Source organism: Mobula birostris, chromosome 8 (assembly GCF_030028105.1).
Source record: "Mobula birostris isolate sMobBir1 chromosome 8, sMobBir1.hap1, whole genome shotgun sequence".
Lineage (NCBI taxonomy): Eukaryota > Metazoa > Chordata > Chondrichthyes > Myliobatiformes > Myliobatidae > Mobula > Mobula birostris.
The window spans coordinates 2,168,531-2,191,821 of NC_092377.1; the positions used below are offsets into that span (position 1 = coordinate 2,168,531).

Consider the following 23,291-nt stretch of genomic DNA (forward strand, 5'->3'; position numbering starts at 1 on the left):
AATATTCCCCCGTTTTAAATATACTTAATGTCTTTCTCTCAGCTGTCTCTGGCAAAGAATTCAATGGATGCACCACCCCTGGCTAAAGAAATCCATCCTCATCTCTGTGCTAAATGGATGTCCCTCTATTCTGATGCTGTGCCCTCTGGTCCTAGACTCACCCACTATAGGAAACATCCTCTCCACATGCACTCTATCTAGGACAAAAAGACACACCAGTTAAATATACAAGGGTTAGGTTGATCTTGCAGTAGGTCAAAAGGTTGTCATAACTTCATGGCTAAAGTGCCTGTATGTAATTACTAACTGAAGCCCATCACCCTAACCAGAGAGCAGCTCATCAGAGTCCTCTGTTATGGGTGCCTTTCAGGTTGCCCCCAGATGTAGGCCATTTTCAACAATCCTTCCTCTCCCGGGGATAAGGTCTTTGGAGTTTCTGTTGGTACTTTCGTAACACTGGGTTTTTCACTGGTTAGCGTAGCTAGACCCACGGCCAATTCTCATCCTTTTGCAGCTAGGCCTGGGACTGTCCATGCCTGAGTTTGAAAATCCTGTACAGTGGTGTAATGTTCTAGTTTCTGTGGTGTTGTGATGTTACCAGTACAGCAGGGTGAGATGATGCACTTTATAATGTTTTATCATAATCTTATGTTTTACAGAAGCATGGCTGTATGCGAATTAAGATCCTTGGGGACTGCTACTATGCGGTGGCTGGGTTGCCTGAACCACGCACCGACCACGCTCACTGCTGTGTGGAACTGGGTCTGGGGATGATCCAAGCAATTCGGTAAGGTAATGCATTCAGGGCCTTCTCTGTGCTAGTCGTTGCCACAGATGCCTGTGGAGGCCAAGTCATTGGGTATATTTAAAGTGGAGGTTGATGAGTTCTTGATTAGCCAGGGCATCAAACATTACAGGGAGAAGGCAGGAGAATTGGATTGAGAGGGATAGTAAATCAGCCATGATGGAATGGTGGAGCAGACTCAATGGGCAGAATGGCCTAATTCTGATCCTATGTCTTATGATCTCATCGAAACCTGTCAAATGTTGAAAGGCCTCGATAGAGTGGACATGGGTGTAAAGTGGATGTTCCCTATAGCAGGGGAGTCTAAGACCAGAGAGTACAGCCTCAGAATAGAGGGATGTCCATTTAGAACAGAGTGGAGGAGGAATTTGTTTAGCTAGAGGGAGTGAATCTGTGGAATTTATTGCCACTGACGGCTGTGGAGGCCAAGTCATTGAATATATTTAAGACGGAGATTGATAAGTTCTGAATTAGTTAGCTTGTCAATGGTTATGGAGAGAAGGTAGAAGAATGGGGTTGAGAGGGATAATAAATCAGCCATGATGGAATGATGGTGTGGACTCGATGGGCTAAATGGCCTAATTCCGCTCCTATGTTCTATGTTCTTCTCTCTCAATCAGACATTACATTTCCAACATTCTGGTTGACATTGTAGGAAGCATGAGGAAGCTTTGGAGAGGATGCAGAGGACAGCATGTCTAGTGAGGATGGGTTGAGCGAGCTAGTGCTTTTCTCTTTGGAGTGGAGGATGATGAGAGGAAACTTGATAGAGGTGTACAAGATGATAAGAGACAGAGATCAAGTGGACAGCCAGAGACTTCTTTCCAGATTGGAATTGGCCAATGTGAGGGACCATAATTTTAAGAGGATTGGAGGAAAGTATGGTCTGTATCCTAGAGTGCTTAAGGAAGTAGCCCAAGAAATAGTGGATGCATTAGTGATAATTTTTCAAGACTCGTTAGAGTCTGGACTAGTTCCTGAGGATTGGAGGGTGGCTAATGTAACCCCACTTTTTAAAAAAGGAGGGAGAGAGAAACCGGGGAATTATAGACCGGTTAGCCTAACGTCGGTGGTGGGGAAACTGCTGGAGTCAGTTATCAAAGATGTGATAACAGCACATTTGGAAAGCGATGAAATCATCAGACAAAGTCAACATGGATTTGTGAAGGGAAAATCATGTCTGACGAATCACATTGAATTTTTTGAGGATGTAACTAGTAGAGTGGATAGGGGAGAACCAGTGGATGTGGTATATTTGGATTTTCAAAAGGCTTTTGACAAGGTCCCACATAGGAGATTAGTGTGCAAACTTAAAGCACACGGTATTGGGGGTAAGGTATTGATGTGGATGGAGAATTGGTTAGCAGACAGGAAGCAAAGAGTGGGAATAAACGGGACCTTTTCAGAATGGCAGGCGGTGACTAGTGGGGTACCGCAAGGCTCAGTGCTGGGACCCCAGTTGTTTACAATATATATTAACGACTTGGATGAGGGAATTAAATGCAGCATCTCCAAGTTTGCGGATGACATGAAGCTGGGTGGCAGTGTTAGCTGTGAGGAGGATGCTAAGAGGATGCACAGTGACTTGGATAGGTTGGGTGAGTGGGCAAATTCATGGCAGATGCAATTTAATGTGGATAAATGTGAAGTTATCCGCTTTGGTAGCAAAAATAGGAAAACAGATTATCTGAATGGTGGCAGATTAGGAAAAGGGGAGGTGCAACGAGACCTGGGTGTCATTATACACCAGTCATTGAAAGTGGGCATGCAGGTACAGCAGGCGGTGAAAAAGGCGAATGGTATGCTGGCATTTATAGCGAGAGGATTTGAGTACAGGAGCAGGGAGGTACTACTGCAGTTGTACAAGGCCTTGGTGAGACCACACCTGGAGTATTGTGTGCAGTTTTGGTCCCCTAATCTGAGAAAAGACATCCTTGCCAGAGAGGGAGTACAAAGAGGGTTCACCAGATTGATTCCTGGGATGGCAGGACTTTCATATGAAGAAAGACTGGATGAACTGGGCTTGTACTCGTTGGAATTTAGAAGATTGAGGGGGGATCTGATTGAAACGTATAAAATCCTAAAGGGATTGGACAGGCTAGATGCAGGAAGATTGTTCCCGATGTTGGGGAAGTCCAGAACAAGGGGTCACAGTTTGAGGATAAAGGGGAAGCCTTTTAGGACCGAGATTAGGAAAAACTTCTTCACTCAGAGAGTGGTGAATCTGTGGAATTCTCTGCCACAGGAAGCAGTTGAGGCCAGTACATTGGCTATATTTAAGAGGTAGTTAGATATGGCCCTTGTGGCTACGGGGATCAGGGGGTTTGGAGGGAAGGCTGGGGCGGGGTTCTGAGTTGGATGATCAGCCATGATCATAATAAATAGTGGTGCAGGCTCGAAGGGCCAAATGGCCTACTCCTGCACCTATTTTCTATGTTTCTATATTTCTATGTATAGAGGGGGAAGTCAGGGATAAGGTTTTTACACAGAGTGTTTGGTGGGTGGCGTTCTCTCCCAGAGGTGGTGGTACAGGCAGATACACAGAACATATAAAACTGAACAGAAGAAATGCGCACAATCCAAAGACACAACTTCTTGGTAGGTTAGTTGGTCATTGTAAATTGTCCTGTGATTAGGCTGGGATTGACAAGGTTCCCCATGCAAGGCTCATTGAGAAAGTAAGGAGGCATGGGATCCAAGGGGACCTTGCTTTGTGGATCCAGAACTGGCTTGCCCACAGAAGGCAAAGAGTGGTTGTAGACGGGTCATATTCTGCATGGAGGTCGGTGACCAGTGATGTGCTTCAGGGATCTGTTCTGGGACCCCTCCTCTTCATGATTTTTATAAATGACCTGGATGAGGAAGTGGAGGGATGGGTTAGTAAGTTTGCTGATGCCACAAAGGTTGGAGGTGTTGTGGATAGTGTGGAGGGCTGTCAGAGGTTACAGCGGGACATTGATAGGATGCAAAACTGGGCTGAGAAGTGGCCGATAGCGCTCAATCCAGATAAGTGTGAGGTGGTTCATTTTGGTAGGTCAAATATGATGGCAGAATATAGTATTAATGGAAAGACTCTTGGCAGTGTGGAGGATCAGAGGGATCTTGGGGTCTGAGTCCATAGGACACTCGAGGCTGCTGTGCAGGTTGACTCTGTGGTTAAGAAATCAAATGGTGCATTGGTCTTCATCGGTCAGGGTATTGAGTTTAGGATCTAAGAGGTAATGTTGTAGCTATATAGGACCCTGGTCAGACCCCACTTGGAGTACTGTGCTCAGTTTTGGTCAACTCACTACAGGAAGGATGTGGAAACTATAGAAAGGGTACAGAGGAGATTTACAAGGATGTTGCCTGGAATGGGGAACATGCCTTATGAGAATAGGTTGAGTGAACTCGGCCTTTTCTCCTTAGAGTGACGGAGGATGAGAGGTGACCTGATAGAGGTGTATAAGATGATGAGAGGCATTGATTGTGTGGATAGTCAGAGGCTTTTTCCCAGGGCTGAAATGGTTAACATGAGAGGGCACAATTTTAAGGTGCTTGGAAGGACGTACAGAGGAGATGTCAGGGTAAGTTTTTTACTCAGAGAGTGGTGAGTGCGTGGAATGGGCTGCTGGCAATGGTGGTGGAGGCGGATACGATAGGGTCTTTTAAGAGACTCCCGGACAGGTATATGGAGCTCAGAAAAATAGAGGTTCTATGGGTAACCCAAGGTAATTTCTCAGGTAAGGACATGTTTGGCACAGCTTTGTGGGCTGAAGGGCCTGTATTGTGCTGTAGGTTTTCTGTGTTTCTATGATTAAATCGGGGGATTACTGGACAGCTTGGCTCGAAGAGCTGGAAGGGCCTGTCCTGTGCTGTATCTCACTTTTAAAAGATGGAGCACCCATAGAAACAGAGACATTCCTCAAGGAGGATGTACAGACTCCTTACCGAGGATGCTGTGGTCGAACACTGAACTGGAACGGTGTCGCAGTAACCGCTACGTTATCACGCTGTCCTTAGGTATAGAGCCCTTTGAAAGTGAGTCAGTAGGTTGTGGGATCAGTTCAGAGTTGAAGTGAGTGAATTTATCCTCACTGATTCAAGAGTGAACGTTTAATCCTCCAAAGAGGATCATACCAGAAATGAATCTGACACCTGTGTTTCTCTCTTCTGATGAACCCCAGTGAAGGGTCTCGGCCCAAAATGTAGCTGTTAATTCCATTCGTAGTTGTTGTCTGAACTGCTGAGTTCTTCCAGCATTTTCTGTGTGCTACTTTGTGTTTCTCTGTTGTCTAGGAAGATCCGCTTGAGTTTTCACTCAGACATTGACATGCGGATCGGAATCCACTCGGGATTTGTCCTGTGTGGGGTGCTGGGTCTGCGCAAGTGGCAGTTTGATGTCTGGTCACTAGATGTACACATTGCTGGTGAGATGGAGAGCTCTGGTCAGCCTGGGTAAGTACTGACTCAGTCTGGAGAGACAGAAAGGTTAAAGCAGAGACCACGAACAAAACAACCCTCTTTATGAGCTGCAGGAGGTACCAAAAGAAATGGTATTTATTTTTGTAATTTATCATCTATTTTATGTCTTGTATGGTACCGCCGCCGCAAAACCACAATTTTCATGCCTTATGTCAGTGATAATAAACCCGATTCTAACGATTGTCATCTGTTGTGTCTCAGGCGAGTCCACATATCTGAAGCTACGTTACAGTGCTTAGAAGGAGATTACCAAACGGAAGAGGGATATGGCCATCAAAGGAGCAGTCTTCTGGCGCAGTATAATATCCAGACTTTCTTTATCAAGCAGCCATCAGGTTTACCCATCTCGAAACGAAGACAGTCCAGCATCAGTCGTCCGATCGTGATGCAGGAGCGGAGGAGGGAGAACGTGCACAGCAGTGTGCTGCAGATAGACGACAATCTGCTGCACTTGATGGAGTCCGAGACCCCCTGGAGGCTTGACCATCCCTTTAACAGGATCATCAGCTTGAATAAAGTCAGTAATCGGCCTTTTCTCCTTGGAGCGATGGAGGTTGAGAGGTGACCTGATAGAGGTGTATAAGATGATGAGAGGCATTGATTGTGTGCATAGTCAGAGGCTTTTCCCCAGGGCTGAAATGGCTAACACGAGAGGTCACAATTTTAAGGTGCTGGGGCGTAGATACAGAGGAGATGTCAGGGGTAAGTTTTTTACTCAGAGTGTGGTGAGTGCGTGGAATGGGCTGCCGGCGATGGTGGTTGAGGCGGATACAATAGGGTCGTTTAAGCAACTCCTGGATAGGTACATGGAGCTTAGAAAAATAAAGGGCTATGGGTAACCCTTGGTAATTTCTAATGTGAGTGCATGTTCAGTACAGCATTATGGGCCAAAAGGCTTGTATTATGCTGTAGGTTTTCTATGTTTCTAAATACAATGGTGTCAGCGTGAATTAATCAGTCTGGTGGCCAGGTGGAAGAAGCTGTCCTGGAGCCTGTCGGTCCTGGCTGTTATGCTGCAGTACCATTTCTTGGATGGTAGCAGCTGGAACAGTTTGTGATTGGGGTGACTCAGGTCCCCAATGATCCTTCAGGCCCTTTTTACACACCTGTCTTTGTAAATGACCAGAATAGTGGGAAGTTCACATCTACAGATGCGCTGGGCTGTCCACACCACCCCCTGCAGAGCACTGCTATGGAGAGAAGTACAGTCCCCATATCAGGCAGTGATGCAGCCAGTCAGGATGCCCTCAAATGTGCCCCTGCTGAAAGTCCGACTAATCAAGAAACGATCAACCTCTGCTTTAAATCCTCTGGTTTAAGAAATTCCTCCTCATCTCTGTTCTAAATAGGTGTCCCTCTATTCTGACACTGACTTCTGGTCCTAGACTCCCACTATAGGAAACATTTTCTCCATGTCCACTCTATCTAAACCTTTCAACACACAATAGGTTTCAATGAGAACCCCCTCATTCTTCTGAGTTCCAGTGAGTACAGGTCCAAAGCTGCCAAACGCTCCTCATGTGTTAACCCTTTCATTTCTGGAATAATTCTTCTGTGCCTTATCTGGACCCTCTCCACTGACCCTTCCTACAGTACATCCTTCCTCAGTACAGATGTTAAGAGATTAGTTTTTTGTCACATGTACATAAATATAGTGAAATGTATCAGTTATGTTCACAAACAACACACCCAAGGATGTGCTGGAGGCAGCCACAAGTGACCACTGCCCACCCATCCTGAGCAGTGCCATCCTTTTTTCACAAAATATACAAACTTTTATTTAAATATAAATCAATCAAATCAAATCGAGTTTAATTATCATTTAACCATACATACATTCAGCTGAATGAAACAGCACTCCAGGACCAAGATGCAAAACATACACAGCACATTCAAAAATAGTGAGCCAAAAAACATAGTTATGCAAAAAATAAGCACATATAGAGCCCAAGACCTTGAGCACCATGTCCTACAAATTGATGATACAGTTACTGGCAGTGCAGACGCACAGGATCCAGCCTGACATCCCACTGATTGACCACTGGAGGGCAGCACCAGGAGAGGCCAGCCCCAACTGAGCATGGATGCCACATTGCACCACCTCCGGCGTCTCCTCTCCTGGACTGCTACAGCAGGCCAGCCCATGGCCTGAGGCTCAGTCCTTACTACAACCAAGGCTACGCAGCTTCCCCACTGCCTGTGCCAGCCGCAAACCCAAGAAAACAGGCCTGCGGCAAGTTACATTTTCGATATCTAACAAGGTCTCGCAATCGCAAGAGAGATGTCCAAGACAATCACTGATGATTACATGCCACCTTCGCGCACCAACTCCGATGCCTTCGAGTTGCAGGCAGCTCTTTCAAACCCAGTTCGGCTCCACTGACAAGCCAGAGAGCATACAAAGGATAGGGGTTACAATACAGTGACTAAATTCAAATGTTTGGCCAGGCCCAAGAGCAAGCCAACCAGGATATCGTCCGAACAACCCTCCCCTTCCTTTCTGAGTGCCCATAAACCAGGAGCTAGGAGATAAAAAGCAGCCAGAAACTGAGGAGCAGCCCCCTCAGATGTTCAGACAGGGGCTGCAGCCTCCCACACTCCATGTAGGCATTGTACATGGGTTACTCCCGTCCACAGAAAAGACAGGTGGATGGGGTATCAGTGAACCTGCTCAGGAATCTATTACAGGGTATTGCCCTGTACAACACCCTCCACCTCAGGTCCCCACCGTCTACATAGAGAGACTTCCACTGGGGCCCCCCTCACTGGCAAGGGCGACTACCAAAGCATGTTCAGATGGTGGGCGAGGACAATGAAGTGAACAGTGTGCAAGAGCAGCCCATACGGGAACCGTCTGAGCACCTCACGGAATGGTGTGGTGAGTATCTCGGTGAGGCCGCTCGTGCTGCACGGGACTGGCTTCTGAAGGAGGATTCAGGTTTGGGGTTCAGCAAGCACCTCTCGCACAGCAGGGGTTGGAATGGCCGGAGGCACAGCACACTCCTGAGCCATCCCTGCACCCACCATGGTGAGGTGAGAAATGACACCCCCCCACCCCCTGCGGTGTGTCCCTCCCATGTTCCTACACTGTCTTGGTAAAACACACACAAAATGCTGCGGAAATTCAGCGGCATCAATGGAAGTGAATAAGCAGTCACCATTTCAGATGATGCCCTTCATTAAAGCTCAAAGTAAATTTATTATCAAAGTATATGTTACCATATGAAACACCAAGGTCTGTTTCTTGCGGGCATACTCAGTGAATCCAAGAACCATATAGAATCAGTGAAACTGCACCCAACAGGATGGGCAAACTCTCAATGTGCTCAAGATGACAAACTGTGCAAATATAAAACAGAAAAAAAAATACATGAACAAACTAAATTTCGAGAACATGAGAGCAATAGTCCTTGAAAGTCAATCTATTGGTTGTGGGAACAATTCACTGATGGGGCAAGTGAAGTTATCCTCACTAGTTGAAGAGCTTGATGGCTGAGGGGTAAAATCTGTTGCTGAACCCAGTTGTGTGAGTCCTTGGGCTCCCATACCACCTTCCTGATCATAGCAGCCGGAAGACAACCAAGTCTGGATGGCGGGGGTTCCTAACAATGGATGCAACAGCATTCTGTAGATGTGTTCAATGGTGGGGAGGGCTTTACTTGCGACGGACTGGGCCGTATCCACTACTTTCCTGTGACAGCATTCTGTAGATGTGCTCAATGGTGGGGAGGGCATTTCCTGTGACAGACTTTTTGTGGGATCACCAACAGGAGAAAATCTGCAGATGCTGGAAGTCCAAAGCAACATGCACAAAATGCTGAACGATCTCAACAGGCCAGGCAGCATCTCTATGGAAAAGAGTAAACAGTTGACATTTCAGCTGAGACCCCACTTCAAGAATGCGAGAAGGGTCTGGACCTGAAATGTGAACTGTTTACTCTTTTCCATAGGTGCTGCCTATCCTGCTGAGTTCCTCCAGCATTTTGTGTGTGTTACCTTTTGCTCAAGGGCATTGGTGTTTCCATACCAGGCTGTAATGCACCAGTCAATATACTCTCCACCACACGTTATAGAAGTTTGTCGAAGTATTAGATGCCTTGCCAAGGAAGCGGGTAGAGGCTCTGCCCTGCTTTCTTCATAATTGCAGTTGAATGCTGGGCCCAGGACAGGTCCTCGGAAACGATAACCCTGAACAAGTTAAAGTTCCTGACCCTCTCCACCTTTGAACTCCCGATGAAGACGGGCCTCCTCCTGCTGAACTCAATGGTCAGCTCCTTGGTCTTGCTCACATTTTAACCAAGACTGGACAGGAAGGGGGAAGATGCCAGAATAAACAGGTGGAGGGAGGAGGAGGAGGACACACTTGGAGGTGATAGGTGAAGCCAGGTGGGTGGGGGAGGGTGGAGTGATGTAAGAAGCTGGGCTGAAATGATAGAGAGGAGGGTGGTCCATGGGATATAGGGAAGGAGGAGGGGTACCAGTAGGAGGTGATAAGCAGGTGAGAAGAAAAGAGGTCAGAGTGGGGAGTAGAAGAGAGAAGGGGGTGAGGAAAAACTGAATAGAAGTTGATAAAAATCAATGTTCATCTCATCAGGTTGGAGGCTACCTAGATGGAACATGAGGTGTTGCTCCTCCACTCTGAGAGGGGCCATTGACCAACGTGTCTAAGAACTGCTGTTGTAACCATTCTGTTATCCCTCAGTACTTCTCCATGCTGCTTCTGTGCTCCTTTGAAACCTGCTGCACCACTGTGTCTATGACAGAGGACCCCTCAGCCTAGAGTCATAGTCATGGAGTACTACAGGACAGAACAGGCCATTCAGCCTATCTAGTCTGTGCTGAACTGTAATTCTGTCTAGTCTCATCAATCCACACCCAGATCATAGCCCTATGTATTCCTCCCATCTGTGTACCTATCCAAGCCTCCCTTAGATGTTGAAATTGAACCAACATCCAACACTTTTGCTGACAGCTCATTCCACATTCTCACCACCCTCTGAGTGAAGAAGATCCCCTTCATGTTCCCCTTAAACATTCCACCTTTCATCGTTAACCCATGACCTCCAATTCTAGTCTCAGTCCACCTCAGTGGAATTCTTTGAGGATACAATGAGCGCAGTTGATGGAGGGGAACAGATGGGTGTTATTTACATGGACTTCCACCAGGCATTCGACGAGCAGCTCAATAAAATACTTCTCCATAATATAAGGATGTATAGAGTTGGGAGTGATGTATTAGCATGGATAGAGAATTGGTTAACCAATAGAAAGCAGAGAGTTGGGATACATGGGTGTTACTCTGGCTGGCAATCAGTGGTGAGTGGTGTGCTGCAGGTGCTGGGCCTGCATCTGTCCACGATCTACAGTAACGATCTGGAAGAGGGGATTGAGGGTAGTGTATCAAAGTTTGCTGATGATACTAAATAGGTGGAAAATCAAATCGGGAAGAAGATACAGAGCATCTGCAGAGAGATATAGCTAGCATAAGTGAATGGGCACGAGTCTGGCAGATGGAGTACAGTGTTGGTAAATGCGAGGTCATCCACTTTGGAAGGGAAAATGAAAGAGCAGATAATTATTTAAATGGTAGAAGTTTGCAGCATGCTGCTGTGCAGAGGGACCTGGCAGTGCTTGTGCATGAATCACAAAAGGTTGGTTTGCAGTTGCAGCAGGCTATCAAGAAGGCAAATGGAATGTTGGCCATCATTGCTAGAGGGATTGAATTTAAGAGCAGGGAGGTTATACAGGGTACTGGTGAGGCCGCACCTGGAGTACTGTGTGCAGTTCTGGTCTCCTTACTTGAGGAAGGATATACTGGCTTTGGAGGCAGTGCAGAGGAGATTCACCAGTTTGATTCCAGAGATGAGGCGATTGGACTATGAGGAGAGGTTGATTTGCCTGGGACTGTACTCACTGGAATTCAGAAAAATGAGAAGAGATCTTATAGAAACATATAAAATTATGAAAGGGATAGATAAAATAGAAGCAGAAAAGTTGTTTCCACTGGTAGGTGAGACTAGAACTAGGGGAGATAGCCTCAAGATCTGGGGGAGTATATTTAGGACAGAGATGAGGAGGAACTGCTTTTTCCAGAAAGTGGTGAATCTGTGGAATTCTGCCCAATGAAGCAGTGGAGGCTATCCTGTATTTAAGACGTTTGGATAGATTTTTGCGTAGTAGGGGAATTAAGGGTTATGGGGAAAAGGCGGGTAGTTGGAGATGAGTCCATGGCCCAATCAGCTGGGATTTATTCAATGGTGGGGCAGGTTCGACGGGCCAGATGGCTGACTCTTGCTCCTATTCGTTATGTTCTTAAAAAGCCTGCTTGTGTTTGTCCTATCTATACCCTCATAATGTTGTATACCTCTATCAAATCTCCCCTTATTTTGCCTACGTTCCAGAGAATAAAATAGAGAGGAGTATTAAGCTGAGAGTTTACGGGTGCTTTTGCCTCTTGCATTATTCCTGCAGGTTATGGCGGCCCTGATGAAGAAATGTAAGAAAAAGGTAGACAGATCGAAGGCGCAGCGTCACAGCTCGGCCAGATTTACTGAGGTGAACTTCAGAGTCGAGAAAGCCATCCAGCTGCGTAGCAGTGACAAACTGCGGGCAGCCTACATCAGTGAGATCACTCTGGCCTTCAAGGACCACAACATTGAAAAGAAGGTAGTGTAGCCTTGCTGCAAATGCCATGAAATCTGTTGTACAGTAGTCCTGCTGCCACAACAAAAACCCATCTCATGGCATCTGTGAGTGATGATAAACCTGGGTCTCTGTTGTGGACTGAGAGTGGGAAAGGGGCAGGGAGAGGGGAGGGAGCAGGAAGTATCAGAGAGACGATCAGTAAACCAACTGTTTGGAATCAAATGACCTTGCCCGTGTCTGCAACCACACCAGCACCCCCCACCCCTGGCACTCCTTCTGTGCCACCTGCTCCACACCCCTCCCATGGCTCTTCACTCTCACCATTTCCAATATCCTTTTCTCTTGCCAGATTTCAAGTCAAGTCAAGTCACTTTTTATTGTCATTTCAACCATAACTGCTGGTACAGTACACAGTAAAAATGAGACAATGTTTTCCAGGACCAAGGTGCTACATGAAACAATACAAAAACTACACTGAACTATGTAAGAAAAAACACAAAAACTACACTAGACTACAGACCTAGCCAGGACTGCATAAAGTGCACAAAACAGTGCAGGCATTACAATAAATAATAAACAAGACAATAGGCACAGTAGAGGGCAGTAGGTTGGTATCAGTCCAGGCTCTGGGTATTGAGGAGTCTGATGGCTTGGGGGAAGAAACTGTTACACAGTCTGGTCGTGAGAGCCAGAATACTTCGGTGCCTTTTTCCAGATGGCAGGAGGGAGAAGAGTTTGTATGAGGGGTGCGTAGGGTCCTTCATAATGCTGTTTGCTTTACGGATGTAGCGTGTGATGTAAATGTCTGTAATGGCGGGAAGAGAGACCCCGATGATCTTCTCAGCTGACCTCACTATCCGCTGCAGGATCTTGCGATCCGAGATGGTGCAATTTCTGAACCAGGCAGTGATGCAGCTGCTCAGGATGCTCTCAATACAACCTCTGTAGAATGTGAGGATGGGGGTGGGAGATGGACTTTTCTCAGCCTTCGCAGAAAGTAGAGACGCTGCTGGGCTTTCTTTGCTATGGAGCTGGTGTTGAGGGGCCGGGTGAGATTCTCTGCCAGGTGAACACCAAGAAATTTGGTGCTCTTAACGATCAAACTCACTCTCTGCTCCACGTTGGCAAATACGGTACTGTGCAAAAGTCTTAGTCCTAGTTATATGTATGTGCCTAAGACTTTTGCACAGTACTGTATATATAAAAGTTAAATTTAAATAAGCAGTGCAAAGAGGGGAAAATAATTACTGAGGTAGTGTTCGTGGATTCAGTGCCCTTTTGAAAATCTGATGCTGGAGGGGAAAAGCTGCTCCTGAAACATTGTGAGTGTGTTGTCAGGCTCCTATACCTTCTCCTTGATGGTAGCAATGAGAGGAGGGCACGTCCTGAATAATGGGGGGGAGGCGGGGGTCATTAATGATGGATGCTGTCTTTCAGCCATCGCCTGTTGCAGGTGTCTGTGCTGCGGAGGCTAGTGTCCGTGATGGTGCTGGATGAATTTACAACCCTCTGCGGCTTATTCCGATCCTGTACAGTGGACCCACCCCCACCCCACACCAGGTGGTGAAGCAACAGTCAGAATGCTCTCCACATTACATCTGTGGTGCCGGGCCTGAATCTGAGGCTGCACTCGTTGTCACACCGACAGTGAGTTCACAAGGATGAGTGGGAATTTTTGTGCTGTGTCTCTGGATTTGAACAGAGATTTTAACATTTAAGTTCAAGTCTGTCGTCATTCAACCATCACATGCGTACAGTTGCATTCCACCAGAACGAAGGTGCAAAGCACAGAAGGTGCACTAAAATCACACAGCATATATAGTTATGATCCAGCACATACAGCCACAAATTAATATTTGCACAAGTCTCTGGAGATTGATAGGTTGGCATTTAGCATGAGGTGCATGTTTATGGGAGACCATAAGACATAGGAACAGAATTAGGCCATTCAGCCCATCGAGTCTGCTCTGCCATTCCATCACAGCTGATTCCGGATCCCACTCAACCCCAAACACCTGCCTTCTTGTCACATCCTTTGATGCCCTGACCGATCAGGAAACAATCAACTTCTACCTTAAATATTCTCATGGACTTGGACTTCACCGCAGACTGTGACAGAGCATTCCACAGATTCACAACTCTCTGGCTAAAAAATTCCTCCTTACCTCTGTTCTAAAAGGTTGCCCCTCAATTATGAGGCTGTGCCCTCCAGTTCTGGATACCCCCACCATAGGAAACATCCTCTCCACATCCACCCTATCAAGTCCTTTCAACATTCAGTAGCTTTCAGTGAGATCCTCCTGCATTCTTCTAAATTCCAGTGAGTACAGGACCAAAGCTGCCAAACTCTCCTCATATGGAAATATCCTCATAAGACAGTATAATGTTACTGATACGATTATAATAAAATAAACACAAATACGTGAAACAGCAGCAATAACAGATGAAAAATTACCAAGATGAGAGTGTGTCTTTGAGTTGGTGGGAGGGAGAGACGGGGCATTCAGACATGTGTACATGTGTGCTGGGTGGCAGCAGGGTGTTAACAAGTCCAGCAGCCTGGAGAAGAACCATTACCCAGCCTGACAGTTCTGATTCTTATGCGGTTGTACCTGCTGCCTGATGTCAAGAGGTCACAAAGGTTCCTCCACACAGTGGCTGTTAACCTGGGTTGGGCTGGCAGAGATCATACCTCTGCCATTTTTAGTTATCTGTATCCGAAAGGGGCTGAAAGCAATGTGGATATGAGGGGACAACGGATACTGGAATAACTCAGCAGTCAGGCAGCGTCTGTGGAGGAAAATGGAGAGTTGGCGCTTAAGGTCTTTTCATCTGGACTGAAAGGTAGAGAGGAGTAATGAGCTGAGGGAAAAGCACTTAACCCACTGAGTCTGCTCCGCCATTCAATCAGGGCTGATGCTGGATTCCACTCAACCCCATACACCTGCCTTCTCGCTATATCTTTTGATGCCCTGACTGATGACGAAACAGTCAACTTCTGCTTTGAATATACCCACGGACTTGGCCTCCACCACAGTCTGTGGCAGAGCATTCCAGAGATTCACTACTCTCTGGCTAAAAAAAATTCTAAAAGGTCGCCCTCAATTATGAGGCTGTGCCCTCTAGATCCAGATACCCCCACCATAGGAAACATCCTCTCCACATCCACCCTATCTAATCCTTTCAACATTCAGTAGGTTTCAATGAGATCCCACGCATTCTCCTAAATTCCAGTGAATACAGGCCCAAAGCTGCCAAACACTTCTCATATGTTAACCCCTTCATTCACAAAATCATCCTCGTGAACCTTCCCTGTACTTTCAGAATCAGAATCAGGTTTATTATCATCGGCATGTGATGTGAAATTTGTTAACTTAGCAGCAGCAGTTCAATGCAATACGTAATCTAGCAGAGAAAAAAAAACAAATAAAATAATAATAAATAAATAAATTACAGTATATGTATATTGAATAGATTAAAAATGTGCAAAAACAGAAATACTCAATATTAAAAAAATGAGGTAGTGTCCAAGGGTTCAATGTCCATTTAGGAATCAGATGGCAGAGGGGAAGATGCTGTTCCTGAATCGCTGAGTGTGTGCCTTCAGGCTTCTGTACCTCCTACCTGATGGTAACAGTGAGAAAAGGGCATGCCCTGGGTGCTGGAGGTCCTTAGTAATGGACACTGCCTTTCTGAGACACCGCTCCCTAAAGATGTCCTGGGTACTTTGTAGGCTAGTACCCAAGATGGAGCTGACTAGATTTACAACCTTCTTCAGCTTCTTTCGGTCCTGTGCAGTAGCTCCTGCATACCAGACAGTGATGCAGCCTGTCAGAATGCTCTCCACAGTACAACTCTAGAAGTTTTTGAGTGTATTTGTTGACATTCCAAATCTCTTCAAACTCCTAATGAAATATAGCTGCTGTCTTGCCTTCTTTATAACTGCATCAATATGTTGGGACCAGGTTAGATCCCCAGAGATCCTGACACCCAAGAACTTAAAACTGCTCACTCTCTCCACTTCTGATCTCACAATGAGGGATTGGTACATGTTCCTTCATCTTACCCTTCATGAAATCCACAATCAGGTTTTTCATCTTACTGACGCTGAGTGCCAGGTTGTTGCTGTGGCACCACTCCACTAGCTGGCATATCTCACTCCTGTACGCCCTCTCGTCACCAGCTGAGATTCTACCAACAATGGTTGTATTGTCAGCAAAGTTATAGATAGTATTTGAGCTGTCCCTAGCCACGCATTGCATTTGACTTCTTTACTACAGGCTCAATCTGTAAATTAAACTTCAGGGAGCCTTGCACAAGGACTCCCAAGTCCATCTGAACCTCTGATGTTTGAATCTTTTCCCAATTTAGATAATAGTCCGTACTATTTTTCCTTTTACCGAAACGCATTGTACATTTATCATACATTTCCCAACGCTATATTCCATCTGCCACTTTTTTGCCCATTCTTCCAATTTGTCCAAATCCTGCTGCAATTGCGTTGATTCCTCAGCACTACCTACCCCTTCACCTATCTTCGTATCATCTACAAACTTTGCCACAAAGCCTTCAATTCCATTATCTAAATCAGTGGTGTTGATACTGACCCCAGACGAATGCCACTAGTCACTGGCAGCCAACCAGAAGAGGCCCCCTTTATTCCCACTCACTGCCTCCTGCCTGTCAGCCAATCTGCTGTTCATGCCAGTATCTTTCCTGTAACGCCATAGGAATTTATCTTGTTGTGGTAAACCATATATATATATATGTTGTAACTGGGTTACCTGTCTGGACACGCCCCTCTGCTCACTGCTCCTGCGACTTCTCCCACAGACCCCTGAATAAAGGCGATTGGGCCATTGCTTCTCCTCTCAGTCCAGGGCAGATACTCAGCATGGTGGAGGTCACATTTTACTGCCATTTAAAGCCTTTCGGTGTTTACTCTACTTGTTAAGCAGCGTCAGGTGTGGCACCTTATTAAATGCCTTCTGAAAATCCAAGTTACTGACACCCACTGCGTCTCCCTTGTCCGCCCTGCTTGTTACTTCCTCGAAGGACTCTGACAGATTTGTCAGGCAAGATTTCCCTTGGCAGAAACCATGCTGACTTTCACTTATTTTATCATTAGTCTCCAAATTCCCTGAAACCTCACCCTTAATAATAGACTCCAACACTTTCCCAACCACTGAGGTTGAGCTAACTGGCCTAAAATTTATTTTGCCTTCCTCCCTTCTTAAAGAGTGGAGTGACATTTGCAATCTTCCAGTCTTCCGGGACCATGCCAGATTCAAGTGATTCTTGAAAGATCATGACCAATGCATCCGTTATCTCTTCAGCAACCTCTCTCAGGACTCTGGGATGTAGTCCATCTGGTCCAGGTGACTTAGCCACCTCAAGACCTTTGAGCTTGCACTTTTTCCTTTGTAATAACAAAGGCCCTGACACCCACAGACCTCTGGCACACTGCCAGTGTCTTCAACAGTGAAGACTGATGCAAAGTACCCATTAAGTTCATCTGCCATTTCTTTGTCCCCCATAACTACTTCACCAACTATCCTTCTTGAATAGTGGAGTAAAATTTGCAATTTTCCAGTGTTTCTTGAAAGATCATTATGAATACCTCCACAATCTCTCCAGCGACCTCTTTCAGAATCCTGAGGTGAACACCATCTGGTCCAGGTGACTTATCTACCTTCAGACCTTTCAGTTTCCCAAGAACCTTCTTCTAATAATGGTGACTTCACACACTTCATGACCTCAAGACCTGGAACTTCCACCACACTGCTTGTGTGTTCCACAGTGAAGACTGATGCAAAATACTTATTCATTTCCTTGTCCCCCATTACTACCTCTCCATCATTTTCCAGCAGTTCAATATCCTCTCTTGCCTCTCTTTTACACTTTATGTATCTGAAGAAACTTTTGGTATCCCCTTTAATGTTATTGGCTAGCTTACTTAAGTATTCCATCTTTACCTTCTTAATGACTTTTTTTAGTTGTTCATTTTTAAAAGCTCTAACTTCCCACCAGTTTTTGCTGTAGAAAACCTACAGCACAATACAGGCCCTTCAGCCCACAAAGCTGTGCCGAACATGTACTTACCTTAGAAATTACCTAGGGTTATCCATAGCCCTCTATCTTCCTGAGCTCCATATACCTGTCCAAGAGTCTCTGAAAAGACCCTATCGTTTCCACCTCCACCACCGTTGCCGGCGGCCCATTCCACACACTCACCACTCTCTGCGTAAAAAACTTACCCCTGACATCTCCTCTGTACCTATTTCCAAGCACCTTAAAACTGTGCCCTATCGTGTTAGCCATTTCATCCCTGGGAAAAAGCCTCTGACTATCCACATGATCAATGCCTCTCATCATCTTATACACCTCTATCCGATCACCTGTCATCCTCCATTGGAGTTCACTCATCCTATTCTCATAAGACATGCTCCCCAATCCAGGCAACATCCTTGTAAATCTCCTCTGCACCCTTTCTATGGTTTCCACATCCTTCCTGTAGTGAGGCGACCAGAACTGAGCACAGTACTCCAAGTGGGGTTTGACCAGGGTCCTATATAGCTGCAACGTTACCTCTTGGCTCTTAAACTCAATCCCACGATTGATGAAGGCCAATGCAACGTATGCCTTCTTAACCACAGAGTCAACTTGCGTAGCTGCTTTGAGTGTCCTATGGACTTGGACCCCAAGATCCCTCTGATCCTCCACACTGCCAAGGAAAGGAAAGGTACGTTGCATCCGGAGTTTCTCCGGTTAGCAGACGATTTCCCTCCACACCTCTCTGACGTAGTGGGGAACCGTGTACGAGGCAAGTTACAACAGTGGTTTGCCATTGCCTTCTGCCGGGTGAGTTTCCCAGCACGGATGGAAAGCACGCAGGGGAGCTGGCTGGCTGGATTTGAATCCGGGACCTTTCGTCCCGAAGTCCGACGCTGATGCCACTACGCCACCAGCTGGGTCACACCGCCAAGAGTCTTACCATTAATACTATATTCTGTCATCATACTTGACCTTCCAAAATGAACCATCTCACACTTACCTGCCCTTATTATATGCCCTCTCTTTGGTTTTCCTGTGCCTTCCAAATGGATTCCAGAAATTCCAGCCATTGCTGCTCTGCCATCATCCCTGCCAGTGCTCTTTTCCAATCAGTTATGGCCAACACCTCTCTCATGCCTCTGTAATTCCCATTACTCCATCGTAATCCTGATACATCTGACTATAGCTTCTCCTTCTGAAATTTCACTGTAAATTTGATCATCTTATGATCACTTGTCCCTCACGGTTCTTTTATCCTAAGGGTCTCTAATCAGTTCTGGTTCATTGCACAACACCCAATTCAGAATATTTGATCGCCGTGTGGGCTCAAGCTCAAGCTGCTCTAAACAGCCATCTCATAGGCATTCTAGAAATTCCCTCTCTTGGAATACAACACCAACCTGACTTTCCCAATCTACCTGTATATTGAAATCCTCTAGTGCTATTGTAACTTTGCCCTTTTGGTACGTATTTTCTATTTCCCATTGCAATTTGTAGGCCACATCCTTCCTCCTGTTTGAGAGTCTGTATAGAACTCCCATCAGGGTCTTTTTACACTTAAGGTTTCTTAGGACTATCCACAATGATTCCGCACTTTCCGAGCCTATTTTTCCTCTTTCTAAAGATTTTATTTCATTTTTTTAACCAGTCCCTCTGCCTTCCTGCCTGTCTTTTCGATACAACATGTATCCTTGGACATTAAGACCGTAAGACACAGGAGCAAAAATTAGTCCATTTGGCCCATTGAGTCTGCTCCACCATTCAATCATGGCTGATATTTTATTTTCTCCTCCTCAACCCCATTTTCTGGCCTTCTCCTCGTAACCTTTGATGCCATGTCCAATCAAGAACCTAACAATCTCTGCCTTAAATACACCCAATGACTGGCCTCCACACCTGCATGTGGCAACAATTTCCACAAATTTACCACCCTCTAGCTAAAGAAATTTCTCCGCACCTCTGTTTTGAATGGACACCTGTCTATCCTTAGTCTGTGTCCTCTTGTCCTGGACTCTCCCACCATGGGAAATATCCTTTCCACATCTATTCTGCCTAGGCCTTTCAACATTCAAGAAGTTTCACTGAGATTTCCCCTCACCCTTCTAAGCTCTAGTGAGTACAGACCCAGAGCCATCAAATGTTCCTCATATGATAACCGTTTCATTCTTTGGATCATCCTTGTAAAACTCCTCTGGACCCTCTCCAATGCCAGCACATTTTTTCTAAGATGAGGAGCTCAAAACTGTTCACAATACTCAAGGTGAGGCCTCACCAGTGCCTTATAAAGCCTCAGCATCACATCCCTGCTCTTGTATTCTAGACCTGTTGAAATGAATGCTAACATGCCATTTGCCTTCCTCACCACCGACTCAACTTGCATGTTAACTTCTAGGGTATTCTACCCAGGGACTCCCAAGTCCCTTTGCATCTCAGATTTTTGGATTTTCACCCCTTTTAGAAATAAGTCCCACATTTATTTCTATGACCAAAGTGCATGACCATGCATTTTCCAACATTATTTTTCATTTGTCACTTTCTTGCCCATTCTCCTAATCTGTCTAAGTCCTTCTGCATCCTACCTATTTCCTCAACACTATCTGCCCCTCCACCAATCTTCGTATCATCTGCAAACTTGGCAACAAACCCATCTATTCTATCATCTAAATCACTTACATACAGCATAAAAAGAAGTGGTCCCAACACCAACCCCTGTGGAATACCACTAGTCACTGGCAGCCAACCAGAAAAGGATCTATTTATTCCCACTCACTGCCTCCTACCAATCAGCCAATGCTCTAACCATGTTAGTAACTTTCCTGTATTACCATGGGTTCTTAACTTGGTAAGCAGCCTCATGTGTGGCACCTTGTCCAAGGCCTTCTGGAAGTCCAAATATGCAACATCCACTGTATTCCCTTTATCTATCCTACTTGTAATATTCCTCAGAGAATTCCGACAGGTTTGTCAGGCAGGATTTTCCCTGAAGGAAACCGTGCTGACTTTGTCCTATCTTGTCCTGTGTCACCAAGTACTCCATCACCTCATCCGTAACAATTGACTCTAACATCTTCTCAACCACTGAGGTCAGGCTAATTGGTCTGTAATTTCCTTTCTGCTGCCTTCCTCCTTTCTTTAAGAGTGGAGTGACATTTGTAATTTTCCAGTCCTCTGGCATCATGCCAGAGTCGAATGATTTTTGAAAGATCATTTCTAATGCCACCACAATCTCTAACACTACCTCTTTCAGAACCCTAGGGTGCAGTTCCTCTGGTCATCTGTTCCGGGTAACTTTAGGTCTTTAGGTCTTTCAGCTTCTTGAGCAGGTTGTAACAGTGACTGCACCCACTTCTCTTCCTTCACACACTACATCAGGCATACTGCTAGTGTCTTCCACAGTGAAGACTAATGCAAAATACTCATTTAGTTCATCTGCCGAATCCTTGTCCCCTGTTATTATTTCTTCTGCCTCATTTTCTAGTGGTCCTGTATCCACTCACATCTCTTTTATTTTTTACATATTTGAAAAAGCTTTTACTATCCACTTTGATATTATTTATTAGGTTGCTATCATATTTCATCTTTTCCCTTTTAATGATTCTTTTAGTTGCTTTTTGTAGGTTTACAGTTTTTGATTTACAAAAATGAGGGTGCACTGGGAAAGGAAAGAGCGTCAGGTACCGGTCTCCCTGAGTACTTTTCTGGAGGAGGCAGACGGGGCTGTTGGACAGGAGGAGCAAGTGAGAACATGGAGGGTGGGGTAGAAGATGCAGTCACAGAATGTTGATGGGCGCTCTGGGACAGCTGGAGTGACTGAGTCTGGGCCACAAGGTCAGCTACACCGGCGGAAGGTGACTCCACTGCCCTGCACACGGAGTCCAGCTGATTCTGGTGTTTCCCCAGCATCTCTCCCTGTTGTTCCAGAGCAGCTCTCAGATGACCAGGGTCTGCTGGATCCATTCTGGCCGGGTTGTACTGTCAGGGATCCAATCACAGACCACGTACTGTGTACACAGTAATATTAATTGAGTAACAAATCCCGAGGTGCAAAAAAAGCTGGCGTCTACTGATAGTTAGGTGTGTTCAAGAAGGTTTCTTGACACAATATGTAGCTAAGCCTGCAAGAGGAGAGGCTGTACTTGATTTGGTATTGGGAAATGAACCTGGTCAGGTGTCAGGTCTCTCAGTGGGAGAGCATTTTGGGGATAGTGATCACAATTCTATCTCCTTTACCATAACATTGGAGAGAGATAGGAACAGACAAGTTGAAAGCGTTTATTGGAGTAAGGGGAAATATGAGGCTATCAGGCAAGAACTTGGAAGCGTAAATTGGAGACAGATGTTCTCAGTGAAATGCATGGAAGACATATGGCTAATGTTCAGTGGATATTTTCGTGGAGTTCTGCATAGGTACATTCCAATGAGATAGGGAAAGGATGGTAGGGTACAGGAACCGTGGTGTACAAAGGCTGATGTAAAATTAGTCAATAAGAACAGAAAAGCTTATGAAAGGTTCAAAAAAACTAGATAATGATAGAGATCTAGAAGATTATAAGGCCAGCATTATAAGTCCTCACCGGGACCCTGACATCCTGCAAGAGATCCCTAAACATTGCCCACATGTCCATAGCACATTTCCCTGCAAGAACATTATCCCAATTCATACCCACAAGTTCTAGCCTCATAGCCTCATAATTTGCCCTTCCCCAATTAAAAATCTTCCTGTCCTCTCTGATTCTATCCTTTTCCATGATAATGCTAAAGGCCAGGGAGCGGTGGTCACTGTCCCCCAGATGCTCACCCACTGAAAGATCTGTGACCTGACCCATGTAAGAGGGAAGGGTTAGATTGATGTTGGAGTGGATTAAAAGATCTGCACAACATCATGGGCCAAAGAGCCGGAACTGTTCCATACTGTTCTATGGTCTATCGTTGAGCACCATGGATTCCAGTTAACTGGGAAACATCGCCCCAGTACATTCTAGTCCAATTGAAACAATTAGCCAAAGTTTCATGGAAGTAGTTAAAAAGCTATAACAAAGATAAACTGTGTAACAAATTCTGCATTTACATTCTTGTGCAAAAGTCTTAGGTACGTATATATAACTAACATGCCTAAGACTTTTACACAGTACTGTTTTTGTCAACATGGAGCAGAGAACAAGTTTGTAAATCTGGTGGGAGCAAATTGCAAGTAATGGTCGGGTGGAGCCCCGCAGGAGGCGTGTGGGACAGGTGGCAGGGGCAGGGGGTGGCACGGGAGCAGACACACCCAGCCCTGAGACACCAGGCACAGTCATTTGATTCTAAACAATTGGTTTAATGA

At 45.6% G+C, this 23,291-nt stretch overlaps 1 protein-coding gene across 1 annotated transcript in view; it reads left to right on the forward strand.

The window, feature by feature from the left end:
- LOC140201977 (adenylate cyclase type 8-like) overlaps positions 1 to 23,291 on the forward strand; it is a 147,087-nt gene that overhangs the window by 30,272 nt on the left and 93,524 nt on the right. Inside the window, exons 5-8 of the mRNA XM_072266844.1 lie at positions 660 to 787; positions 5,084 to 5,242; positions 5,471 to 5,786; positions 11,741 to 11,935. Of these exons, the coding sequence (XP_072122945.1) occupies positions 660 to 787; positions 5,084 to 5,242; positions 5,471 to 5,786; positions 11,741 to 11,935 (798 nt within the window). The remainder of the gene's footprint in view (positions 1 to 659; positions 788 to 5,083; positions 5,243 to 5,470; positions 5,787 to 11,740; positions 11,936 to 23,291) is intronic.